At 34.9% G+C, this 26,902-nt stretch overlaps 1 protein-coding gene across 1 annotated transcript in view; it reads right to left on the bottom strand.

Annotated features, from left to right (window-relative positions):
• Window positions 1-26,902, bottom strand: part of Ras85D (GTPase ras-like protein 1) — a 61,146-nt gene that overhangs the window by 28,132 nt on the left and 6,112 nt on the right. Inside the window, exon 2 of the mRNA XM_089106334.1 lies at window positions 3,251-3,299. Coding sequence (XP_088962460.1) covers window positions 3,251-3,299 — 49 coding nt within the window. The remainder of the gene's footprint in view (window positions 1-3,250; window positions 3,300-26,902) is intronic.

The raw sequence follows: 26,902 nt of genomic DNA, 5'->3' as shown, positions 1-26,902 counted from the left end.
ATATTATGTTACTATATAAATATTAAAGAAATATTAAGGTACTGCCCGGTACTATGTCTATGTGACCAATCAGGACCCACCAATAGTTTTTTTTATGCATTATACTATTTAGTCCATTTGTTTTTCAATATTGGTTTAATTAGGTCAAATTTTGCTTTTTACTAGGCTTATGTGGTATCACAATTTATTGATGATCTGCTTGGCAATACAGGGCCCATGGTTTACCCACAAGGTGAACCATGTTACCCACAAGGTTGGGTAACAGGCTTCCTACCCTAGGGTGTAATTTTATATAGGGCAGGGGGGGGGGCAGCATATGCTACCTGTACCTAAAAAACACCCAGCAATAGAAATACCAACTCGCCAACCTATGCACCATTAATGGCTCTGGAGGATCGTACTTTTCTTTTTATTATATAATTTCAAAATTTTCTTTGATAATCAAGTTTTTAATGCTCAGTATTATCTTTTTCGGTATTTGTATGATATAGCCCCAACCACTCAAGTTGTTTATCCATTGACGCATTATAGAACCGGTTTTTTTCGTTAGTTTCTTTCAGCTTAGCGTGAGACTAGACAAAGATAAGTGCCAGAATGGATGGGAAATATATAATTTGGGCTATGTATTTGCACATTGGGGTGGGGGTAAAGTCTTTGGACAGTGTGAAATTAGAAAAAAAATCCTTACTTCATAGTATCAGAATAATTGTACCTAATACATTAGACATGCATACCCGCTATACTCTATCCGCCACCCCCCCTAATGTGCAAATATATAGCCCAAGTTTGTTTCTACAGTATTATTATTTTGTCATACTTAGGTATATTTCATTAGGATTGAATGTCAGAGAAACAGGCTCTATTAAAATGAAGAAAATTAGGTCAGGCCTATATCATACAAGTACCTCATTTTCCATTCAAATTGTCAAACCAAACAAACCCAGCAAATGCCAATATGAAAATAAAGTGCGAATGAAATAATTACCAAGATAACAATACTGATTTTTGTTACCAACAATAATTACTAATATAAAACATCACAAACAATACCAATATACCACTTACTCATTAGCTTGCCAAAAAACAGTGAGTCAATAGGCTAAATATTCTGTTTTTTTTTAAATATTTTTGTAAAATACTAGTAAAATCTCAACTTTACAGAGGTTGTTAATTTCAAGGTAAAATATGTAAAATAAACAATTCCACCATACATAACACTAAGCATCCCATAATCAATTTTATAATGCTCTGCAGCATCTAAATTGTCAAACCAAATAAACCCAGTGAATATCAAAATAAAATATAAAAATATTAATTATTGCTACCAACAATAATTACCAAGATAAAAACATCAAAAACAAGACCAATATACGACTTACTTATTAGCTTGCCAAAAAGCAAGGAGATAATTGGGTAAATATTTTGTTTTATACTGGAAAACTGGGGGGGGGGGGCTTTTGACTAAGATAAACTACAAATTTTGGCAAAATGCTAGTAAAATATTAACTTTCCAGAGGTTGTTAATTTCAAGGAAAAATACATAAAATAACCAATTTCACCATTCATAACACTAAGCTTCTCATAATCAGTTTTTCAATGCTCTGCAGCATCCAAATTGTTAAACCAAAGAAACCCAGTGAATGTTTAACATAAAAATATATAAAAATATTAATTATTGCTACCAGCAATAATTACCAGGATAAAAACATCAAAAACAAGACCAATATACGACTTACTTAGTAGCTTGCCAAAAAGCAATGAGATAATTGGGTAAATATTTTGTTTTATACTGGAAAACTGGGGGGGGGGGCTTTTGACTAAGATAAACTACAAATTTTGGCAAAATACTAGTAAAATATTAACTTTCCAGAGGTTGTTAATTTCAAGGAAAAATATTAATTATTGCTACCAGCAATAATTACCAAGATAAAAACATCAAAAACAAGACCAATATACCACTTACTCATTACCTTGCGAGAAAACAATGAAATAAGTGGCTAAATATTTTCTTTTTACATTGGAAAGCTGATTTCTGACATCTTTATGGGAGGGGGGGGGGGACTTTTAACTCAGATATACTACAAGTTTCTGTACTTTACAGGAATTGTTAATTTCAAGGTAAAATATGTAAATAGCTAATTTTACCATTCACAACACTAAGCATCCCCAAAGCTTAATAATTTTCGGTCTAAATTGTCAAATCAAATAAACCCAGTGAATATAAAAATAAAATATAAAAATTTTAATTATTGCTACCAACAATAATTACCAAGATAAAAACATCAAAAACAAGACCATTATACGACTTACTTAGTAGGTTGCCAAAAAGCAATGAGATAATTGGGTAAATATTTTGTTTTACACTGGAAAACTGGGGGGGGGGAGAGCTTTTGACTAAGATAAACTACAAGTTTTTGCAAAATACTATTAAAATATTAACTTTACAGAGGTAGTTAATTTCAAGGAAAAATATATAAAATAACCAATTTCACCATTCATAACACTAAGCTTCTCATAATCAATTTTTCAATGTTCTGCAGCATCCAAATTGTTAAACAAAAGAAACCCAGTGAATGTTTAACATCAAAATAAAATATAAAATATTAATTATTGCTATCAGCAATAATTACCAAGATAAAAACATCAAAAACAAGACCAATATACCACTTACTCATTAGCTTGCCAGAAACAATGAAATAAGTGGCTAAATATTTTCTTTTTACATTGGAAACCTGATTTCTGACAACTTTATGGGGGGATGGGGGACTTTTGACTAAGGTAAACTACAAGTCTCTGTACTTTTCAGGAATTGTTGACTTCAAGGTAAAATATGTGAATAACCAATTTTACCATTCACAACACTAAGCATCCCCAAAGCTTAATAATTTTCTGTCAATTAAAGAGCAAGGTTAAAAAAGGGTTCCTTTTACTGTAGCAGTAAACCCATCTTTTTGTTCTCAGCTCATCTGAAAATTATAATATGAAGTTGATATCACACCAAATTAGTCTAAAAATTTTGTACTGATCTTAAATTGCTGTAGTAAAAAATAAGGGACTCAATCTGAGTCATTATTGTTTTCTTTATTGTACTTTTTTCATTAGTATTTTAGTATATTAAAAGTTATTATAAAAACCTTTTCAAATACTCTCCCCAAAATATCAAGAACCAGAGTTTGAAATCAAGTTTGTCCAATAAAAAAATCTAAAATTAAAACAAATAGGATTGATGATGAAAGCATGAATAACTTACTGATTTTGAATCAACTGGATTGTAAGGGCACTTTTACCAACACCTCCAGCTGAAAAGAATAACAACAATCAATCAGAATGCCATTTTGGAATATACACACACAAATAAATTGGAACCTGGAAAACGTGAATATTTTTTATTTACCTTAAGCTCTCTATACCAGGTACTGCTAAGAATACCTTAACAGCTTGAATATTTCACATGAAAGACTTTCCTAAAACAACATTACTTTAAATTGCAACTTTGAGCAAACTGAAAATTTCTCCTTTTGAAGGTCCAGAGTTGATGATTGTAGTTGTTGTATATGTTATTCAGTGACCAGGTGCAGTTGGATGATCAGTAACTTCCCAGTCAAGTTTACACTCTGTCAAGGACCACTCAGCATCCAGCCTTCATTTGAAAATGCCTCTGGATTCACCAGTAACCATTTCTTCAGAGAGTTTATTCCAACTGTTGACAATTCTTCAGAAAAAGAATTGAGTGCAGACTCTGGTTAGGTGGAATGCTTAACCGGTTTCAGTCAATGACCTCTGGTTCTTGAATTAGGAACAACAATTGGAAATAATGGTGAGTGTTTGCCTTCATTAACTTGTAGGTTAGAATGGCATCACCTCTACTTCTCCTATATACAAGTGTTGTGAGGTTCAGCCTAGGTAGTCTTGCTGGGTCAAACTAATCCCTTATACAGAAGACTAATGACTTTTGGTGAACAATCTGAAAGTGTATGCTTAATGCGCCAGAGTTGAACTAGCACCAACAGTACACTTCTTGGCATAGGTAATGAATTTTAATTTGTTGTCAATGGTGACTCAAAGATCTCACTCATCCTTTACAGAGGAGGTTGGATGGCCCAAACAAAAATAAGAGCAACAAGGATTCATTTTGCAAAAGTGAATAACATGGCACTTGACAGCATTGAATGCAAGAAGCCAAGCCTCGGTCCATTGTCCAAGCAGTCTAAGATTGTTTGTAGAAGAACCTGATCTTCACATGACAAGGCTTGTTAAAAAAGCTTTGAGTTGTCAGCATAGTGTTGATTAACTGCTGATAGCAGAAGAAAGATAATTGATAAATATATTAAATAGTATGTGACCCAATATACTTCCCTGAGGAACTCCACTCAGAACTTGCTTAGAAGAAGGAAAAATACAGTTAACAGAGTCATCAAATAACTGAACACATAGACAATACTGGCAAAGAAAATCAAGGACCAGAGCAGGAATTTATTTTCAAATTTGACTGATCGTAGCTTGATTGCGAGTCAAGCAGAATCATATCAGCAGGCACCATAGAATCAACTAACTTGTGTAGTCACACAAGTCTTTCTTCTTCTTCAATTTAACAGCAGGCGGGCTTTTCAGTAAAACTATTTAGCCCTTTTCCTTCTGCTTCACTCTGTGGGCTACAGAGCTACTGGATTGATTGCCTCATATTTATTAGATATATTCAGATATCTTTCAGCAGATATTTCGACTCTAGTAGTTCAAATATAAGATGATATATTTCGATTCCTATGCTCTGTGTACAGTTACATTTGGCTAGGCTCTTGACTGATAGTGAGATTTTGTGGTGTTTGAAGTATTTTAACAGTTTACAAAGCAAGGTATGTTGTGCAGACGTCAGCATATTACATTCAAATAGGCAATGGTCAATTGTTTCATTATTCATATTACAATGCCTGAAAAGAGGGGACAGGGGAATTGAACCACTTGAATTAGAAAGCTTATATGAGAATGCAAGGAAATTTAGTCCATTTGTTCCAGAACGAATTTTATGATAAATTTTAGAAAGATACTTATTGGGAAAGGGGGAAAGGATAGGATTAATCTTATTAAAATTAATATCTGATAGCCTCCATCGGTAAATATCTCTAATTGGGATTGGTCTCCCACTTGGCTGGTCAATATTTATAGCATTTTTTGCTATTTCATCGACCTGATGATTACCACTTATGCCAGAGTGGCTAGGAATGTACTGAAAATAAGTTTTTATGCCACTTGAAGCAAGATTATTAATAATACTGTGACAATGATATGTGTCAATGTTCAACTTATATTGAGGAGCTGAGGCCAGCAGCTCAAGGCTTGATAAAGAGTCGGAATAGATGATAATATTATTTGAAATTGCAATCAAAGATTGGTTTTGCTTAAGGTGTTCTAATGCCATGATTATGGCATTTAACTCAGCAGACATTATAGATAAATTATTAAATAATCTCTCGCCCCTTGCACTTTTCAGGTGAGGAAGGAAAACACCACTTGCAACCATCTCATTCATTTTTGACCCATCAACAAATATTTGGAAGTGATTTTTATAGGTAATTGTATTAAGTTCTGCAAATTTTTTCTGGACAAAAGCACTGGGGGTTAAATCTTTATTCCATGTTGAAAATTCAGTATTTATTATGGGAACTGACCAATTCCAGGGAGGGGATTGGGGGAAAGTAGGTGCAATAGACTGTGCTGGTACAGGGAACTTCTTTTGAATATTGGCATACTCATCTGCAATACCTCTATACATGGCTGGATTTCTTAACCAATTATGTAATGTGTGTGAGCTATTTGATTCAATTTTTGTAAGATGTTTTTTCAAGAGAAAGCTACGTCTCTCCCTTATTGTTGTTAATCCACTCTCCATAAGCAGAAACTTGGTGCTTGTGGGTTTCCTAAGACCAAATATGAGACGTATTATATCATTTTGTGTTGTTTCAATTTTTTGCATCTGGGTCTTTGCACATGCACCATAGACAATGAGCCCATAGTCAATATGGGGTCTTATATGTGATTTATAAAACTGGAGTAAGGTTTTCTCCTTACAACCCCAAGGTGTGGAAAGAAGTCTTTTTAGTATATTTGCTTTTCTATAACATTTTTTTATTGTGTTTGAAATGTGGAAGTGGAAATTCAGTTTTTGGTCAACAAGAGACCTAGGTAATTACTATTATTATCTTCTGGAATAGTTGTTTTATTTAGAGTTAGTTTTGCATTAACATGGTTTCGCTTCCGGTGAAATTGGATTATTTTTGACTTGGTGGGTGCAATGGGTAAATCTGAATGTTGAGAGAATTTTTCAAACTGGAAAAGTGACTTTTGCAGATTTGACTGTGCTATCTGAAAGGTGTTGCCAGATGACCATAGCACCAGATCATCAGCATATTGTAGATTCGTGTGGGGTAGGTTCATGTCCCAGAGATATAGGGCAAAAAGGAGGCAACTGAGGACTGCTCCCTGAGGTAGGCCTTTGGATATTGTCTTTTGGGGTGAAGAGGCTGAACCAACACAAACAATGAAACTTCGCACTTCTATGAAGGATTTAATAAAGGATACTAGCTTAGGAGGTACTCCAAGGTTTGCAAGTTTATTTAAAAGGATTTGGTGGTTCACATTGTCATAAGCTCCTTCAAAATCTAGGAAAGCTGCCACTAGGATATTATTTTTTGAGAAAGATTCATTTATTGCATTTGTTAGCAAAATGAAAGCATCTGTTGAGGAGTGGTATTTCCTGAATCCAGTTTGAGTGTGTGGGATCATGTTATTTTTCTCAACAAACCAGGAGTCTGTGATAAATCATTTTCTCCATTATTTTCCCCATCACAGGTGTAATCATTATGGGCCTATAAGACTCAGGGTTATCTTTTGGTTTATTTTTCTTTAGGATTGGTAGGAGGGACGAACATTTCCATATATTGGGGAACCTAGAAGATGCCCATGCGTGATTATAACAATTTAGCAGTTCTTGTTTGTATGAAGGTGTGAGATTCTTTATCCATGTAGGGTGTATATTGTCATACCTACTGCTAGTTTTGGACCTAATATGATGTATTGCATTATTCAATTCCTGGATTGAAAATGGATTAGTTATGTACTCGGATCCTGGGCGTGGTTGGTAACAAGGGTTCATAGGAATTGTGGACAGTTTGCTTTGATTATTTGATGTTAGCTTATTAACAAAAAGAGTTGCAAATAGATTAGCCTTTTCATTATCATTTTCATAATGGGTATTATTATGTATAAGCTGATACAGGAGTGGGTTGGGAGAAGTCTTTTTCCCACATATGTGGCTTATGACTTTATGTATAATTGGCTCGTTTGTTTCTTTGGAGAGATTATTTGCAAAATTATTCCAGTATTTATATTTAGCATCTATTATAGTCCTTTTTAGATTAGATTCTGCTTGTAATTTTTTTAAATATGTAGTAGGTGTTGGTTTTTTTATGAATTCTGTCCTAGCTGCCTTTTTTATCTTCCATTTATTTAGCCACTCATTTGTCCACCATGCTTTAGGAATTTGTTTAGGGAATGTTTTCTTAGGTGTTGTCCTGGGGATAGCATGATTAGCTGTATTTATTAGTAAAGATGTCAACGCTTCAGCATGTGTGTCAACTGTTGTGTTAGAAATGCATGAACTTTGGGTGAAACTTGTAATTTCATCATTTAGCTTATTTTGGAAAATAGACCAATTTGCTTTGTTGTTGATATATTTGGATGTATGAGATAAAGTTTCAGCAGGTTCATTTAGGGAGCAAACTATAGCAAAGTGGTCTGTACATAGACTATCAATTTTATTTATATAAATTTTGTTCAAAAAATTTAGACACAATTTGTAGGTCAATTGTGGAGAAATTGCCACTTTTGGGGTTGAAATAAGTATTCAGGTTTGGAGGGGTAGCAACAGCTAATTCATTATTATTTGAAGTCATATGCTCAATAAATTTACCAGCTTTATTTGCTGGTTTATTCCCCCACAAAAGGCTGTGGGCATTGAAATCACCACAAATAATGATATTTTTTAACATATTAGAATTATTTATATAATTAAAGAAATCCTTGGCATCTGCAGTTTGGCCATTAGGGTTATAAAAGTTTATTATGTAGGTTTTTAAATTATTCAGCCAAACACTTATACCAATTACATCAACATCATTGTCAAAATCTGAAAAATTGATGCCACAAAATTTCATATTATTATTAACTAATAAAGCTACACCACCTCCTTTTCTGTCTGAAGATCTATCCTTTCCCAGGATAGTATATCCCAGAGACTTAATTTGTTGATTTTGGGCTAAATGAGTTTCCTGGAGGCAAGCAATATTAATGGAATTATTATTCATAAATGATGTTAGTTCATTTAGCTTATTTTCTGTGAGTGATCTTACATTCCATTGGAGTATTGATAAATGTTGTGTTGTTGATTTATTCTTCATATGACTGTGTATCAATGTTCAGCTTTGTTAAAAGTAAAGCAAGATCTTTTTTTGCTTGAATGAGCATATCATCTGGGATGTAGATTTTTGCCAATTCTGCAATAATTTTTATTTTCTGTAGTTGATGTATGTTCATGGCCTGAACTGCATTACAGTTTAGAATGAATAAGCATATATTTGGGGATTGCATTTTTGGTAGTGCATCCTGTTTGTTGATGAAGGGATTGATTCCTGGTAGTGATTCTGGTTTATTTCTTCTTGGGAGGGAGGGCCAGGCTGGCCTCATCTCACGGGAAAAGGAGGCTTGTCAGCTTGTTGATTCCTTCTTATAGGGATTTAAGCTAGGGGGCTTAGAAGATGGTGTTTTATATGGGATAGTCCATGCATTGGGGGCATTAGACTGGGGGGTGTTGGTTGGTATCATTACAGGCTTTATTTGGTATCGTTGGGCAGCATTTGCTTCCCTTGCTGCAAAGGGGCATGGGATGGCCTTCTCTGTTGATATTTGGAGTGTTAGAGCTCTTTCCTTGTATGCAGGGCATAATGGTTTATTTGTAGATTCATGTGGGCCTTTGCAATTGATGCATGTAGGCTGGGTGTTGTTGCAAGTTGTCAGCTCTTTAGGATAGAAAGATTTACAATTACTACACTCTTGGAGAATTTCATTGCATTTGTTTGTTGTGTTTCACAGTTTGAAACACTTCTGACACTGAATAGGCTTAGGTTTGTATTCCTTGTGTGGTTTGATTTGCCCAAATAGGAATCATTTTTCTGGGATATTAATTTTATCCTTCAGTGTGAATAAGAAGGATCTACTAGTTTTTAGGCCATTAGAGTTAGGTTTTCCAAGTTGGGTAACATCCTCAACTGGGATTATGTTTCCAGCCCTATCTGAAAGGCCTTCTTTTAACTCCTGAGTAGATATCTCTGGGGGAACATTATAAACTACTATTTTTGTTGGTGATTGTTTTGGGTTCCAATTAGATGCAATAATTGGGATATTCAGAAGGGATTTAAGGTTAATTATTGTATCTGCTGATTTCTGATCTTTTACAGCTATTAGCAGAGATCCATCACGGTTAATATTAAGAGAAAACATTGATTTTAGCAATTTAAAAATTGCAACTCTTATTGCAGTGATCATTTTTATTTCAAAGGGGGTAGTGGGAGTAATTTGAAGGTAAATTCCTAAGTATTTGGAGGGAGGATCTTGGGCAGGGAGAGGGGAAATGCTTTTAATTGGGGAGATTTTTTCCTTTTTTTAGAACTTCTAGAGAGGACCTCTTGAAACCCATTATCATCATTTATGGTTACATTAGCCCCTACACTTATCATTGTCCTATTCTCCGAATTGGAGCTATCATTAGAACTTTGAGATAGGGTGCTTGACCAGCCAGGATGGGTATCTTTCACTATGACACTTTCACTGGACTTTGATTTGGGATCTGGGGGGACTTTTTTTTTTGGATGACTTCTGATCATTGCCTAATGGAAAAAGCTTTAAACACAGAAATAAAACTAAAACAAGAAGGGAAAATAGATGATATCAAACCGTCTGTACTATACTATGGGGAAGATAAACACCACAGTATAGCCCTGAGGATGACTTGAGCAGAATTGGTTTAGTACAACTGCTGATTAGAAGAGATAATAATCACAAGAAAATATATTTCGATTTTCTTATAAGGTTGCTGTTGTGTTGTGTCTTTGGAACATGTAAGCATATAAGTCATCTTCTTCTTCTTCATATAAGTCATTTCAAAATAAATCAACAACTTTCTTCTTCTTCACAAAGTGAGGACCTGGATCTCTCTAGGAAACCCCTTTTAGTTCTCAATAGCAAAACACAATAATTTTTTTTTATTCAATTGAGTGCTTATTTTACTATAGCCACTGGGTATAAAACCTTCATAAATCAAAGAGACATACATCAGTCCCCATAGACCACTATGTGAGCCTTAAAGAAGCCAATCTGACCTAGTCCACTTTCTATACTTTAGCATCAAAGCACTTAATTGACTCTTTACAACAAAACACTAGATCACAAAATAGAAAATAAACACAAAAATAAAACGACACAAAACACAATAGAAAAATAAAAAATCTACACAAAAGACAAAAATAAGTTTTATATCATGAAACACAAAACAACTATTTTAGAAACCAAGTTGGCTAAGAAATCAAGTCTGTTCTGATATATATATATAAATTTATGAAAAAACAAAACCCAACAACAACTGGAGTTTCTCCCCCATTAGATGACTGTTACATAACAATCCAAACATGCCATAAATATTCTTTTTGAATTTTATCCACTTTGAATTTATGGACTTGAAAAAGTTCTAAATAGTTTGTGAAAAACTTCTTATAGCTTCTTTTGTAAAAACTTCTTTGTAAAAAACTTCTTATAGCTTCTAAATATTTTTCAGAAGTCATTGTGTCCAAACCCAAAAAATAACTTCAATTCAATCATAAAAACTTTAACACCTTAGTCCTGAATTGGAACATCTGCACCACTAAGAATCATAACCTTAAAACACTCATATACAGACATCAAAGGGGTGGTGTCATAATGACTTTTAAACCTTTGAATACTGATACTTCCTGCAAAAAGTCTTTTCAATTCTATGACAAGAGAGCATAGTAAGATATTGTCACAGAAGAGGGCAAATACCAGAGTTCATAATAACTACTTCTCCAATAGAACAATTAACCATTGGAACAACATTCCTGATATTGCTGTTGTAACAATCTGTCAATTGCCGTAACAACTCTTGTCAAATGCCATGGACAAGAGTTACCATTCCACATTTCTGACTTACAAATAAAGTGAACAATTTTGCAGCATATACAATTTTAAGGCCTTTACATACCATCAAAGATGATACCTTTTTCTCTTATTTTAGATACGATTTATATATTTTTGTTAGCATTACTCTTGTTAAAATGGGTTTACCTGTAAATTCAATTGACAGTGACAAAATCAAGCATAAATATTTATATTAACAGAGTATTCAGATAGCTAAGAAACAAACATACTTCTTCAATCAGAATTTTATCCTGAATCCAAACACAACATTCATTTCTGTTGCAAATTCAATTTTGAGCCCTTTACAGACCCTCAAAAATTATACCTTTTTCTCTTATTTTAGATACAGCTTATATACTTGTGTCAGCATAAATCTTGCTAAAACTGGTTTATCTGTAAACTGAATTGGCAATGAAAAAAATTGAGGATCAATAAATGCATAAAAAAAAAAAAAAAAAATAGAATATGGGCTATATAAGGGAGAGGCCATTTCATCAATGATTGTTTTGAGATATTAATTAAAAGGTCATTTTAAACTTAAGCTCAGCAGATACAAATACCTTTTAAAATTCAAACTCAAAACGACCAGAAATTACTATTAAAGAATAAATGAAACCCAAAACGAACAGAAATTAAATAAACAATCATAGCAAAAACATACAACAAGTAATAATATAAATGAATTAATACATCTGAAAGCAAGTAATGCTTACATTGAATATGAAAATCAAGCTTAAAACGAAAAAAAATATTTTCCTATTGAAGTATAAATGAAACTTAAAACGAACAGATTAAAAAAACAATCAATGCAAACGAACAGACAATAGATATTAATATAAATTAACAAATAAATCTTAAAACGAGTGAAACTTACATTGAATATTCAAATCAAGCTTGAAACAAACAAAAATCACTACAAACAAGAGTTTGGGTATCACCTCCTTCTCTCACTGTAAAAATCTAAAAGCTACTGCGTCATTGGCGCTTTACTGAAAACCAATTTTATGACAAATGTCTTCTTTTGTACTTATTATGGAAAATAAACATTAGAATTTTGAACTGATGAGCTTTCAGCAATTAATATCATTATACATAAAATATTCAGTTCAATTTATTAGCTCTTTTTAAAGTTGTTAAAGACAAATATAGTTTCACTACAAACAAGTGTTTGGATACTGCCTCCTTTCCTAACTGTAAATAAAAACCAAAAGCCTACTGCGTCACTAACGCTTAACTGAAAACGAATTATATTACAAATATTTTCTTTTCCAGTTCTTTCAGCATTGAAAATAAAAATACAATTACAGTGAAATAAATTCTAGAACTGATGGATCTATCAACAATTATTATCATTATACATCAAATATTCAATTTGATGTTGTTTATACTTTCCAAGACTGTTCAAGACGCACATAGCTTTCAGTAAAGCACCAATGACGCAGTAGGTTTTAGACTTTTACAGTGAGCGAAGGAGGTCATACCCAAACTCTTGTTTGTAGTGATTTTTGTTCGTTTGAAGCTTGATTTGCATATTCAATTTAAGTTTCACTCGTTTTAACATTTATTTATTCATTTACATAAATATCTGTTGTAAGTTTGTTTGAGTTGATTGTTTATTTAATTTTTGTTCGTTTTAAGTTTCATTTATACTTCAATAGCAATATATTTTTTTTTAGTGTTAAGCTTGATTTTCATATTCAATCTAAGCATTACTCACTTTAAGATCTATTTATTCATTTATATTATTGCTTGTTGTGTGCCTTTGTTATGATTGTTTATTTAATTTCTGTTTGCTTTGGGTTTCATTTATTCTTTAATAGTAATTTCTTGTCATTTTGAGTTTGAATTTTAAAAGGCATTTGTATCTGCTGAGCTTAAGTTTAAAATGGCCTTTACTTTTCTTTGAAAAACTTTTTTTTGGAAAATTTTTTTTAAAAATTAATTTTTGTTAGTTTTTGATTGCAAAAAATTTCAAGTTTTTAAAAATCCCTTGTTTAAAAATCAAACTTAAAAAAAAAATAATCAAATATTCATCAAAGTATCAAAACTGGTATCAAAGTAACAATATCACAGTTGAAAAATGGATTTGTGTCAACCTCGGAGTTTTTATTATCTGATGTTTGAACTATTTTTAACAAAATTGCTATCTCAAAATTTTTATTGGATGGGTTTGGGGAAAAAGGGCGTTTGGGGACTAATTAAGCTTTGGTCTCTTTTGACTCTTTAAAAGTGAACTAAAACTTTGCCATATAAGAACAATGTTGGCACAATATATTATTTTTTTTCTTCTTTAGAGCAGGGCACTTCATATTAAAGAAGTTGTCATAGAAACTTTGAAAAGGGCTTATTCAATTGGAAATTGGAGGGGCTTGTGCCCTTTTTAATAGTCAAATGATTGAAAGGCAACTAAGACCCCTTCCATGCCCACCATTTCCCAAAACACATCCAACAAAAATTTTGAGATAGCCATTTTGTTCAGCATAGTTGATTTCCAGATAGAAATTATGTTTTAGAGGACACTCCCCCACAGCCTTCAGGGCAGGGGTTGTAAGTTTTGCCCTGGGGGCATCAATAGTCGAAAGTGATTCTAAGGCAACTGGCACCCCTTCCACGCCCACCATTTCTCCACACACATCCAATCAAAATTTTGATATAGCCATTTTGTTCAACATAGTTGAAAGTTCTGGAAATTATATGTTGTAGCAGGACACTCCCCCCACAGTCTTCAGGGGCAAGGGTTATACCCTGGGGGCATATATAGTTCTTACGGAAGGAATGCTCATATAAACTTTAGAGAGGGCTCATTTGATTGGAAATTGAAAGTTCTAGTTCACTTTTTAAGCATCAAAAGATATTGGAGGGTAACCAGCTCCCCCCCAAACCTATTTTTCCCAAATGCATCCCAAAAAATTTTTAAGATAGCTATTTTGTTAAAAATAGTTCAAAGATCATATAACAAAAATTCTGGTGTCAACAAAACCCCCAGAGCCTGGGGGCAGGCATTGTAAGTTATGCCCTGGAGGCATATATGAGTCTTATGGAAGGGATGCTGGTATTAACTTCAAAGAGGGCTCATTTGATTGGAAATTGTTCACAGCCCCCCAGGAACGAGGGCAAGTGTTTTAAGTTATGCCCTGGGGGAATATATGGTTCTTATTGAAGGGATGCTTGTAAAAACTTCAGAGATGGCTCATTTGATTGGAAATTGAAAGTTCTAGTTCAGTTTTTTAGAGTCAAAAGAGATTGGAGGGCAACTAGCCCCCACGCCCCTTTTCCCCCAAATGCATCCAATAAAAATTTTGAGATAGCCATTATGTTAACAACCCCCCAAGGCCTGGGGGCAGGCATTATAAGATATGCCCTGGGACATATATGGATCGTATGAGAGGGATGCTTGTATAAACTTCAGAGAGGGCTCATTTGATTCGAAATTGAAAGTTCGATCTCAATTTTTAATAGTCAAAAGAGATCAAAGGGCAGCTAGCCCCCCTCCCCAAGCCTTCTTTTTCTAAACCCATCTGATGAAAATTTTGAGATAGACATTTTGTTAAAAATAGTTCAAAGGTCGGATAGGAAAAAATCTGCTGTCAATGCAACCTCCCAGGGCCCAGGGGAAGGCGTTCTTAGTTATGCCCTAAGGGCATGTGTGGCTCTTACGAAAGGGATGCTCGTATAAACTTAATAGAGGCCTCATTTTATTGTAAATTGAAAGTTCAGGTTCACTTTTTAAGAGTCAAGATAATTAAGGGCAACTAGCCCTCCCCCTACATGCTCTTTTTCCCCAAACCCTTTCCCTACAAATTTTGAGATAGCCAGTTTTTTTTGGAAATTGTTCAAAGACTAGATAACAGAAACTCCCCCAACCCTTTTTTAATTGACTATTAAAAAGTGAGCTCGAACTTTCAATTTCCAATCAAATGAACTCTCTCTGAAGTTTATCAGCATCCCTCTCATACGATCCATAGATGTCCCAGGGCATATCTTATAATGCCTGCCCCCAGGCCCTGGGGGGTTATTAACTTAATGGCTATCTCAAAAATTTTATTGGATGCATTTGGGGAAAAAGGGGTGTGGGGCCTAGTTGCCCTCCAATCTCTTTTGACTCTGAAAAACTGAACTAGAACTTTCAATTTCCAATCAAATGAGCCATCTCTGAGGTTTCTACAAGCATCCCTTCAATAAGAACCATATATTCCCCCAGGGCATAACTTACAACACCTGCCCTCAGTCCCTGGGGGACTGTGAACTTTCAATTTCCAATCAAATGAGCCCTCTTTGAAGTTAATACCAGCATCCCTTCCATAAGACCCATATATGGCCCCCGGGCATAACTTACAATGCCTGCCCCCAGGCCCTAGGGGGTTGTGTCGACACCAAAATTTTTTTTGTATGATCTTTGAACTATTTTTAACAAAATAGCTATCTCAAAATTTTTATCGGATGCAGTTAGGAAAAATAGGTTGGGGGGGAGGGGGCTGGCTACCCTCCAATATCTTTTGATGCTTAAAAAGTGAACTAGAACTTTCAGTTTCCAATCAAATGAGCCCTCTCTGAAGTTTATATGAGCATTCCTTCCATAAAAACCATATATGTCCCCAGGGCATAACTTATAACCCTTGCCCCTGAAGACTGTGGGGGGAGTGCCCTGCTACGCATATAATTTCCAAAACTTTCAACTATGTTGAACACAATGGCTATATCAAAATTTTGATTGGCTGTGTGTGGGGAAATGGTGGGCGTGGAAGGGGTGTCAGTTGCCTTAGAATCACTTTCGACTATTGATGCCCCCAGGGCAAAACTTACAACTCCTGCCCTGAAGGCTGGGGGGGAGTGTCCTCAAAAACATAATTTCTATCTGGAAATAAACTATGCTGAACTAAATGGCAATCTCAAAATTTTTATTGGATGTGTTTTGGGAAATGGTGGGCATGGAAGGGGTCTTAGTTGCCTTCCAATCATTTGACTATTAAAAAGGGCACAAGCCCCCCAATTTCCAATTGAATCATCCCTTTTCAAAGTTTCTATGACAACTTCTTTAATATGAGGTGCCCTGCTCTAAAGAAGAAAAAAAATACATTGTGCCAACATTGTTCTTATATGGCCCCTGGGCATAACTTAAAACCCTTGCCCTGAGGGTTGTGGGGGAGTGTCCTCCTCAAAAATATACTTGCTGTCTGGAAATCAACTATGCTGAACAAAATGGGTATCTCAAAATTTTGATTGGATGTGTTTGGGGGAATGATGGGCATGGGGGGGGTGGTTAGTTGCCCTCCAATCACTTTTGACCCTTAAAAAGGGCACTAGAACTCTCGATTTCAATTTAAATGAGCCCCCTTTGATGTTTCTACAATGACCCCTTCCATATGAAGTGCCTCTGGAAAAAAAAAATAATAAAACATTGAAGCCATATGGCCTTTATTATATGCAATGCTATAGCGTTGCCTCTGATATTTAACAATTGTCAAGACTGGGTGCACTAGGGCTTCTATATACACCCAAAACAATATTTTTTTTTCTTTTTTTGAAGAGAAATATCAAGCCATGAACTTTCTATCCAGGGTACATTGAAAATTAGGCAGAAGATTAACCTGAAAACATTCTCTGACACGGACACCAACTCCTCTTCTGTAGTTTGGCTGCCCCAGATTAGTGCAGCACTGAAATCCAGATATCTGCAACAAATTTTCTGTAACAGTATTGTTCTTCTTCTTCTTCTATTTAACAGCAGGCGGGCTTTTCAGTAAAACTATTTAGCCCTTTTCCTTTTGCTTCACTCTGTGGGCTACATAGCTACTGGCTTGATTGCCTCATATTTATTATATATATTCAGATATCTTTCAGCAGATCTTTCGACTCTAGGAGTTCAAATATAAGATGATAGATGTCGATTTCTATGCTCTGTGTGCAGGTATAGTTGGCTAGGCTCTTGGCTGATAGTGGGATTTTGTGGTGTTTGAAGTATTTTAACAGTTTACAAAGGAAGGTATGTTGTGCAGACGTCAGCATATTACATTCAAATAGGCAATGGTCAATTGTTTCATTATTCATATTACAATGCCTGCAAAGAAGGGACAGGGGAATTGAACCACTTGAATTAGAAAGCTTATATGAGAATGCAAGGAAATTTAGACCATTTGTTCCAGAACGAATTCTATGATAAATTTTAGAAAGATACTTATTGGGAAAGGGGAAAGGATAGGATTAATCTTACTAAAATTAATATCTGATAGCCTCCATCGGTAAATATCTCTAATTGGGATTGGTCTCCCACTTGGCTGGTCAATATTTATAGCATTTTTGCTATTTCATCAACCTGATGATTACCACTTATGCCAGAGTGGCTAGGAATGTACTGAAAGTAAGTTTTTATGCCACTTGAAGCAATATTATCAATAATACTGTGACAATGATAAGTGTCAATGTCCAACTTATATTGAGGAGCTGAGGCCAGCAACTCAAGGCTTGATAAAGAGTCGGAATAGATGATAATATTATTCGAATTTTCAATCAAAGGTTGGTTTTGTTTAAGGTGTTCTAATGCCATGATTATGGCATTTAACTCAGCAGACATTGTAGATAAATTATTAAATAATCTCTTGGCCATTGCAATTTTCAGGTGAGGAAGAAAAACACCACTTGCAACCTTCTCATTCATTATTGACCCATCAACAAATATTTGGAAATGATTTTTATAGGTCATTGTATTAAGTTCTGCAAATTTTTTCTCGACAAAAGCAATGGGGGTTAAATCTTTATTCCATTTTGAAAATTCAGTATTTATTATGGGAAATGACCAATTCCATGGAGGGGATTGGGGAAAAGTAGGTGCAATAGACTTTGCTGGTACAGGGTACTTCTTTTGAATATTGGCATACTCATCTGCAATACCTCTATACATGGCTGGATTTCTTAACCAATTATATAATGTGTGTGAGCTATTTGATTCAAGTTTCGTAAGATGTTTTATCAAGAGAAAGCTACGTCTCTCCCTTATTGTTGTTAATCCACTCTCCATAAGCAGAAACTTGGTGCTTGTGGGTTTCCTAAGACCAAATATGAGACGTATTATATCATCTTGTGTTGTTTCAGTTTTTTGCATCTGGGTCTTTCCACATGCACCATAGACAATGAGCCCATAGTCAATATGGGGTCTTATATGTGATTTATAAAACTGGAGTAAGGTTTTCTCCTTACAACCCCAGGGTGTGGACAGAAGTCTTTTTAGTCTATTTGCTTTTCTATAACATTTTTTTATTGTGTTTGAAATGTGGTGGTGGAAATTAAGTTTTTGGTAAAGCATGAGACCTAGGTAATTAATATTATTATATTCTGGAATAGTTGTTTTATTTAGAGTTAGTTTTGCATTAACATGGTTTCGCTTCCGGTGAAATTGGATTATTTTTGACTTGGTGGGTGCAATGGGTAAATCTGAATGTTGAGAGAATTTTTCAAACTGGAAAAGTGACTTTTGCAGATTTGACTGTGCTATCTGAAAGGTGTTGCCAGATGACCATAGCACCAGATCATCAGCATATTGTAGATTCGTGTGGGGTAGGTTCATGTCCCAGAGATATAGGGCAAAAAGGAGGCAACTGAGGACTGCTCCATGAGGTAGGCCTTTGGATATTGTCTTTTGGGATGAAGAGGCTGAACCAACACAAACAATGAAACTTCGCACTTCTATGAAGGATTTAATAAAGGATACTAGCTTAGGAGGCACTCCAAGGTTTGCAAGTTTATTTAAAAGGATTTGGTGGTTCACATTGTCATAAGCTCCTTCAAAATCTAGGAAAGCTGCCACTAGGATATTATTTTTTGAGAAAGATTCATTTATTGCATTTGTTAGCAAAATGAAAGCATCTGTTGAGGAGTGGTATTTCCTGAATCCAGTTTGAGTGTGTGGGATCATGTTATTTTTCTCAACAAACCAGAGGAGTCTGTGATAAATCATTTTCTACATTATTTTCCCCATCACAGGTGTAATCATTATGGGCCTATAAGACTCAGGGTTATCTTTTGGTTTATTTTTCTTTAAGATTGGTAGGAGGGACGAACATTTCCATATATTGGGGAACCTAGAAGATGCCCAAGCGTGATTATAACAATTTAGCAGTTCTTGTTTGTATGAAGGTGTGAGATTCTTTATCCATGTAGGGTGTATATTGTCATAGCTACTGCTAGTTTTGGACCTAATATGATGTATTGCATTATTTAATTCCTGGATTGAAAATGGATTAGTTATGTACTCGGATCCAGGGCATGGTTGGTAACAAGGGTTCATAGGAATTGTGGACAGTTTGCTTTGATTATTTGATGTTAGCTTATTAACAAGAAGAGTTGCAAATAGGTTAGCCTTTTCATTATCATTGTCATAATGGGTATTATTATGTATAAGCTCATACAGGAGTGGGTTGGGAGAAGTCTTTTTTCCACATATGTGGCTTATGACTTTATGTATAATTGGCTCATTTGTTTCTCTGGAGAGATTATTTGCAAAATTATTCCAGTATTTATATTTAGCATCTATTATAGTCCTTTTTAGATTAGATTCTGCTTGTAATTTTTTTAAATATGTGGTAGGTGTTGGTTTTTTTATGAATTCTGTCCTAGCTGCCTTTTTTATCCTCCATTTATTTAGGCACTCATTTGTCCACCATGCTTTAGGAATTTGTTTAGGGAATGTTTTCTTAGGTGTTGTCCTGGGGATAGCATGATTAGATGTATTTATTAGTAAAGAAGTCAACGCTTCAGCATGTGTGTCAACTGTTGTGTTAGAAATCCATGAACTTTGGGTGAAACTTGTAATTTAATCATTTAGCTTATTTTGGAAAATAGACCAATTTACTTTAGTGTTGATATATTTGGATGTATGAGATAAAGTTTCAGCAGGTTCATTTAGGGAGCAAACTATAGCAAAGTGGTCTGTACATAGACTAGCCTATCAATTTTATTTATGTAAATTTTGTTCAAAAAATTTAAAGACACAATTTGTAGGTCAATTGTGGAGAAATTGCCACTTTTGGGGTTGAAATAAGTATTTAGGTTTGGAGGGGTAGCAACAGCTAATTCATTATTATTTGAAGTCATATGCTCAATAAATTTACCAGCTTTATTTGCTGGTTTATTCCCCCACAAAAGGCTGTGGGCATTGAAATCACCACAAATAATGATATTTTTTAACATATTAGAATTATTTATATAATTAAAGAAATCCTTGGCATCTGTAGTTTGGCCAGTAGGGTTATAAAAGCTTATTATGTAGGTTTTTAAATTATTCAGCCAAACACTTATACCAATTACATCAACATCATTTTCAAAATCTGGAAAATTGATGCCACAAAATTTTATATTATTATTAACTAATAAAGCTACACCACCTCCTTTTCTCTCTGAAGATCTATCCTTTCTCAGGATAGTATATCCCAGAGACTTAATTTGTTGATTTTGGGTTAAATGAGTTTCCTGGAGGCAAGCAATATTAATGGAATTATTATTCATACATGATATTAGTTCATTTAGCTTATTTTCTGTGAGTGATCTTACATTCCATTGGAGTATTGATAAATGTTGTGTTGTTGATTTATTCTTCATATGGCTGTGTATCAATGCTCAGCTTTGTTAAAAGTAAAGCAAGATCTTTTTTTGCTTGAATGAGCATATCATCTGGGATGTAGATTTTTGCCAATTCTGCAATACTTTTTGTTTTCTGTAGTTGATGTATGTTCATGGCCTGAACTGCATTACAGTTTAGAATGAATAAGCATATATTTGGGGATTGCATTTTTGGTAGTGCATCCTGTTTGTTGGTTAAGGGATTGATTCCTGGTAGTGTTTCTGGTTTGTTTCTTGTTGGGAGGGAGGGCGAGGCTAGCCTCATCTCACCAGACAAGGAGGCTTGTTGGCTTGGTGATTCCTTCTGATAGGGATTTGAGCATGGGGGCTTAGAAGATGGTGTTTTATATGGGGTGCTTGATGCATAGGGGGCGTTTTACTTGGGGGTTTTGGTTGGTTTCATTACAGGCTTTAGTTGGTATTGTTGGGCAGCCTTTGCTTCCATTGCTGCAAAGGGGTATGGGATGGCCTTCTCTTTTGAGATTTGGAGTGTTAGAGCTCTTTTCTTGTATGCAGGGCATAATGATTTATTTGTAGATTCATGTGGACCTTTGCAATTGATGCTTGTAGGCTGAGTGTTGTTGCAAGTTGTCAGCTCTTTAGGATGGAAAGATTTACAATTACTACACTCTTGGAGAATTTCATTGCATTTGTTTGTTGTGTGTCCCAGTTTGAAACACTTCTGACACTGAATAGGCTTAGGTTTGTATTCCTTGTGTGGTTTGATTTGCCCAAATAGGAATAAATTTTCTGGGATATCAATTTTATCCTTCAGTGTGAATAAGAAGGATCTACTAGTTTTTAGGCCATTAGAGTTCGGTTTTCCAAGTTGGGTAACATCCTCAACTGGGATTGTGTTTCCAGCCCTATCTGAAAGGCCTTCTTTTAACTCCTGAGTAGATATCTCTGGGGGAACATTATAAACTACTATTTTTGTTGGTGATTGTTTTGGGTTCCAATTAGATGCAATAATTGGGGTATTCAGAAGGGATTTAAGGTTAATTATTGTATCTGCTGATTTCTGATCTTCTACAGCTATTAGCAGATCCATCACGGTTAATGTTAAGAGAGAACATTGATTTTAGCAATTTAAAAATTGCAACTCTTATTGCAGTGATCATTTTTATTTCAAAGGGGGTAGTGGGATTAATTTTAAGGTAAATTCCTAAGTTTTTAGAGGGAGGATCTTGGGCAGGGAGAGGGGAAATGCTTTTAATTGGGGAGATTTTTTTCCTTTTTTTAGAACTTCTAAAGAGGACCTCTTGAAACCCATTATCATCATTTATGGTTACATTAGCCGCTACACTTATCATTTTCCTATTCTCCAAATTGGAGCTATCATTAGAACTTTGAGATAGGGTGTTTGACCAGCCAGGATAGGTATCTTTCACTATGACACTTTCACTGGAATTTGATTTGGGATCTGGGGGGACTTATTTTTTGGAGGACTTCTAATCATTGCCTATTGGAAAAAGCTTTAAACACAAAATAAAACTAAAACAAGAAGGCGAAATAGATGATATCACAACATCTGCACTATACTATGGGGAGGATAAACACCACAGTATAGCCCTGAGGATGACTTGAGCAGAATTGGTTTAGTACAACTGCTGATTAGAAGAGATAATAATCACAAGACAATATATTTCGATTTTCTTATAAGGTTGCTGTTGTGAGTTTTGGCAGAATTTCTTCTTCTTCTTCTATTTCACAACAGGCGGGCTTTTCAGTTGATACTATTTAGCCCTTTTCCTTTTGCTTCAATCTGTGGGCTACAGAGCTACTGGCTTGGTTGCCTCTTATTTATTAGATATCCTCAGATATCTTCCAGTAGATCTTTGGACTCAAGGAGTTCAAATATAAGATGATAGATATCAATTTCTGTGCTCTGTGTGCAGGTATAGTTGGCTAAGTTCTTGGCTGATAGTGAGATTTTGTGGTGTTTGAAGCACTTGAAAAGTTTACAATGCAAGGTATGCTGTGCAGACGTCAGCATGTCTGGTCTATATTTATAGCATTTTTTGCTATTTCATCAACCTGATGATTACCATTTATACCAGAGTGGCTAGGAATATACTGAGGATAGGTTCTTATGCCACTTGAGGCAAGATTATCTATAATACTAAGACAAAGATAAGTGTCAATATCCAACTTATACTGAGTAGCTGAAGACAGCAACTCAAGGCTTGACAAAGAGTCAGAATAAACTATAATATTTATTTGAATTAGCAATCAAGGATTGGTTTTCCATAAGGTGTTCTAATGCCATGATTATGGCATTTAACTCTGCAGACATTATAGATACATTATTATACAATCTCTCACCCATTCCAATCTTCAGGTGAGGAAGGAAAGCACCACTTGCTACCTTCTCATTCACTCTGGACCCATCAACAAAAATTTGGAAATAGTTATTATAAGTAATTGTATTAAGTTCAGTGAATTTTTTCTGGACAAAAGCAATGGGGGTTAAATCTTAGGTCCAATTTGAGAAATCAGTATTTATCATGGGGATTGACCAATTCCATGGAGGGGAATGGGGGAAATTAGTTTCCATAGACTTTGTGGGTACAGGTAACTTCTTCTGAATATTGGCATAGTCATCTGCAATCCCTCTATACATGGCTGGATTTCTTAACCAATTATTTAGTGTGTGTGAGCTATTTGATTCAATTTTTGTAAGATGTTTCATCAAGAGAAAGCTACGTCTCTCCCTTTTTGTTGCTAATCCACTCTTCATAAGCAGAAACTTGGTGCTTGTGGGTTTCCTAAGACCAAATATGAGACATGTTATATCATTTTGTATTGTTTCAATTTTTTCGCAACTGGGTCTTTGCACAAGCAACATAGACGATGAGCCCATAGTCAATATGGGGTCTTATATGTGATTTATAAATCTGGAGTAAGATTTTTTCCTTACATCCCCAGGGTGTGGAAAGAAGTGTTTTTAGTATAATTGTTTTTCTATAGCATTTTTTTATTGAGTTTGAAATATGGAGGTGGAAATTAAGTTTTTGGACAAGCATGAGACCTAGGTAATTAATATGATTATCTTCTGGAATAGATGTTCCATTTAGAGTTAGTCTTGCATTAGCATAATTTTGCTTTGGGTGAAATTGGATTATTTTTGACTTGGTGGGTGCAATGGGTAAATCTGAATATTGAGAAAATTTTTCAAATTGGAAAAGTGACTTTTGCAGCTTTGACTGTGCAATCTCAAAGGTGTTGCTAGATGACCATAGTACGAGATCATCAGTATTGTTTAGATTCGTGTGGGGGAGGTTCATGTCCCAGAGACATAGGGCAAAGAGGAGATAGCTCAGGACTGAACCCTGAGGAAGGACTCTGATTATTGTTATTTGGGGCGAAGAGGCTGAACCTGCACAAACAATGAAACTTCGCAATTCTATGAAAGATTTTATTAAGATACTAGCTTGGGGGGTAGTCCAAGGTTTGCAAGTTTAGTTAAAAGGATTTGGTGGTTCACATTGTCATATGCCCCTTCAAAATCAAGGAAAGCTGCAACAAGGGCATTAATTTTTGAAAATGATTCATTTATTGCATTTGTTAACAATATGAAAGCATCTGTTGAGGAATGGTGTTTCCTGAAACCAGTTTGAGTGTGAGGGATCATATTTTTTTTTCAACAAACCAGAAGAGTCAATAATAGATCATTTTCTCCATTATTTTACCCATCACAGTGGTAATCATTATAGGCATATAAGACTCAGGGTTATTTTTGGGTTTATTTTTCTTTAGGATTGGTAGGAGGGACGAACATTTTGAGATATTGGGGAACATAGATGAAGCCCAAGCATGATTATCACAATTTAGAAGTTCCTGTTTGTATGAAGGGGTGAGATTCTTTATCCATGTAGGGTGTATATTGTCATAGCTGCTGCTAGTCTTGGTCCTAATATGATGTATTGCATTATTCATTTCCTGGATTGAAAATGGGCTGGTTATATACTCGGATCCTGGATGAGGTTGGTAACTTGGGTTCATAGGGATTGGGTATGTTTTGCTGCAACTATTTGATGTTAGCTTATTAACAAAAAGCATGGCAAATAAATTAGCTTTTTCACTATCATTCTCATAATGGATATTATTATGTATAAGCTCATACAGGAGTGGGTTGGGGGAAGTCTTTTTCCCACAGATTATGACTAGATGTATAATTGACTCATGTGTTTCTCTGGAGAGATTATTTGCAAATCTATTCCAGTAGTTATACTTAGCATTTATTATAGTACTTTTTAGATTAGATTCTGCTTGTAATTTTTTTTAAATATGTAGTAGGTGATGGTTTTTTTTAGGAATGTTCTCCTAGCTGCCTTTTTTGTTCTCCATATATTTTGGCACTCATTTGTCCACCATGCTTTGGGAATATGTTAAGGGAAGATTGTCCTGGGGATAGCATGATTAGCTGTATTTATTACTAAAGATGCCAAAACTTCATCTTGTGTGTCAACTGTTGCATTTGAAATGCATAAATTTTGGGTGAAGCTTGTCATTTCATTATTTAGCTTATTTTGGAACATAGGCCAATTTGCTTTAGTGTTAATATATTTTGAGGTATGTGTTAGAGTTTCAGCAGGTTCATTTAGGGATCAAACTATAGAAAAGTGGTCAGTACATAGACTATCAATTTTATTTATATAAATTTTATTCAAAATATTCAATGACACAATTTGTAGGTCAATTGTAGAGAAACTGTCACTTTTGGGGTTGAAATATGTATTCAGGTTTGGAGGGGTAGCAACAGCTAATTCAGTATTATTTGAAGTCATACTCTCAATGAACTTACCAGCTTTATTTGCTGGTTTATTTCTCCACAAAAGTCTGTGGGCATTAAAGTCTCCACAAATAATGAATTTTTTTTTAACATATTAGAATTATTTATATAACTGAAGAAATCCATGGCATCTGTAGTTTGGCCCTTAGGGTTATAAAAGCTTATTATGTAAGTTTTTGTATTATTCAGCCAAACACTGATACCAATTGCATGAACATCATTTACAAAATCTGGCAAGTTGATGCCACATAATTTTATATTATTTTTAATTATTAAAGCTACCCCACCTTCTTTTCTCTCTGATGATCTATCTTTTCTCAGGATAGTGTATCCCAGAGACTTAATTTGTTGATTTTGGGTTAAATGAGTTTCCTGGAGGCAAGCAATATCAATGGAATTATTATGCATAAAAGATATTAGTTACTTTAACTTATGTTCAGTAAGTGATCTTACGTTTCACTGGAGTATTGATATGTGTTGTGTTGTTGATTTATTTTTCATATGACTGTGTATCAATGTTCAGCTTTGTTAATAGTAAAGCAAGATTTTTTTTGCTTGAATGAGCATATGATTAGGGATGTAAATTTTCGCCAATTCTGCAATGATTTTTGTTTTCTGTAGTTGTTGTATATTCATGGCCTGAACTGCATTACATTTTAGAATGAAGAAGCATATATTTGGAGTTTGCATGTTTGGTTGTGCATCCGGTTTGTCAGTTAAGGGATTAATTCCTGGTAGTGTTTCTTCTTGGGATGGGGGGGGGGGGGGCCAGGCTGACCTCATCTCACTAGATGAGGTGGCTTGGTGATTCTTTCTGATAGGGATGTGAGCAAGGGGGCGTAGAGGACGGTGTTTTGTAAGGGGTACTTGATGCATTGGAAGTGTTTGACTTGGGAGTTTTGGTTGATTTCATTATGGGCATTATTTGGTGTGGTTGGGCAGCATTTGCTTCCATAGCTGCAAAAGCGTATGGAATGGCCTTCTCTGTTGCAATTTGGAGTGTTAGTGCTCTTTTCCTATATACAGGGCATAGTGATTTATTGGTAGATTCATTTGGGCCTTTAAAATTGATACATGTAGGCTGAGTGTTGTTGCAAGTTGTCAACTCTTTAGGGTGGGATCCTTTACAATTACTACAGGCTAGGAGAATTTCATTGCATTTATTTGTTGTGTGTCCCAGTTTGAGACACTTCTGACACTGGATAGGCTTTGGCTTGTATCCCTTGTGCGGTT

This window comes from Artemia sp. Qi Xiang Cuo, chromosome 20, assembly GCF_049724085.1.
Source record: "Artemia sp. Qi Xiang Cuo chromosome 20, ASM4972408v1, whole genome shotgun sequence".
Classification (NCBI taxonomy): Eukaryota; Metazoa; Arthropoda; class Branchiopoda; order Anostraca; family Artemiidae; genus Artemia; species Artemia sp. Qi Xiang Cuo.
The sequence above is the reverse complement of the archived record's forward strand: the minus strand, read 5'-3'. Positions and strand labels throughout refer to the sequence as shown.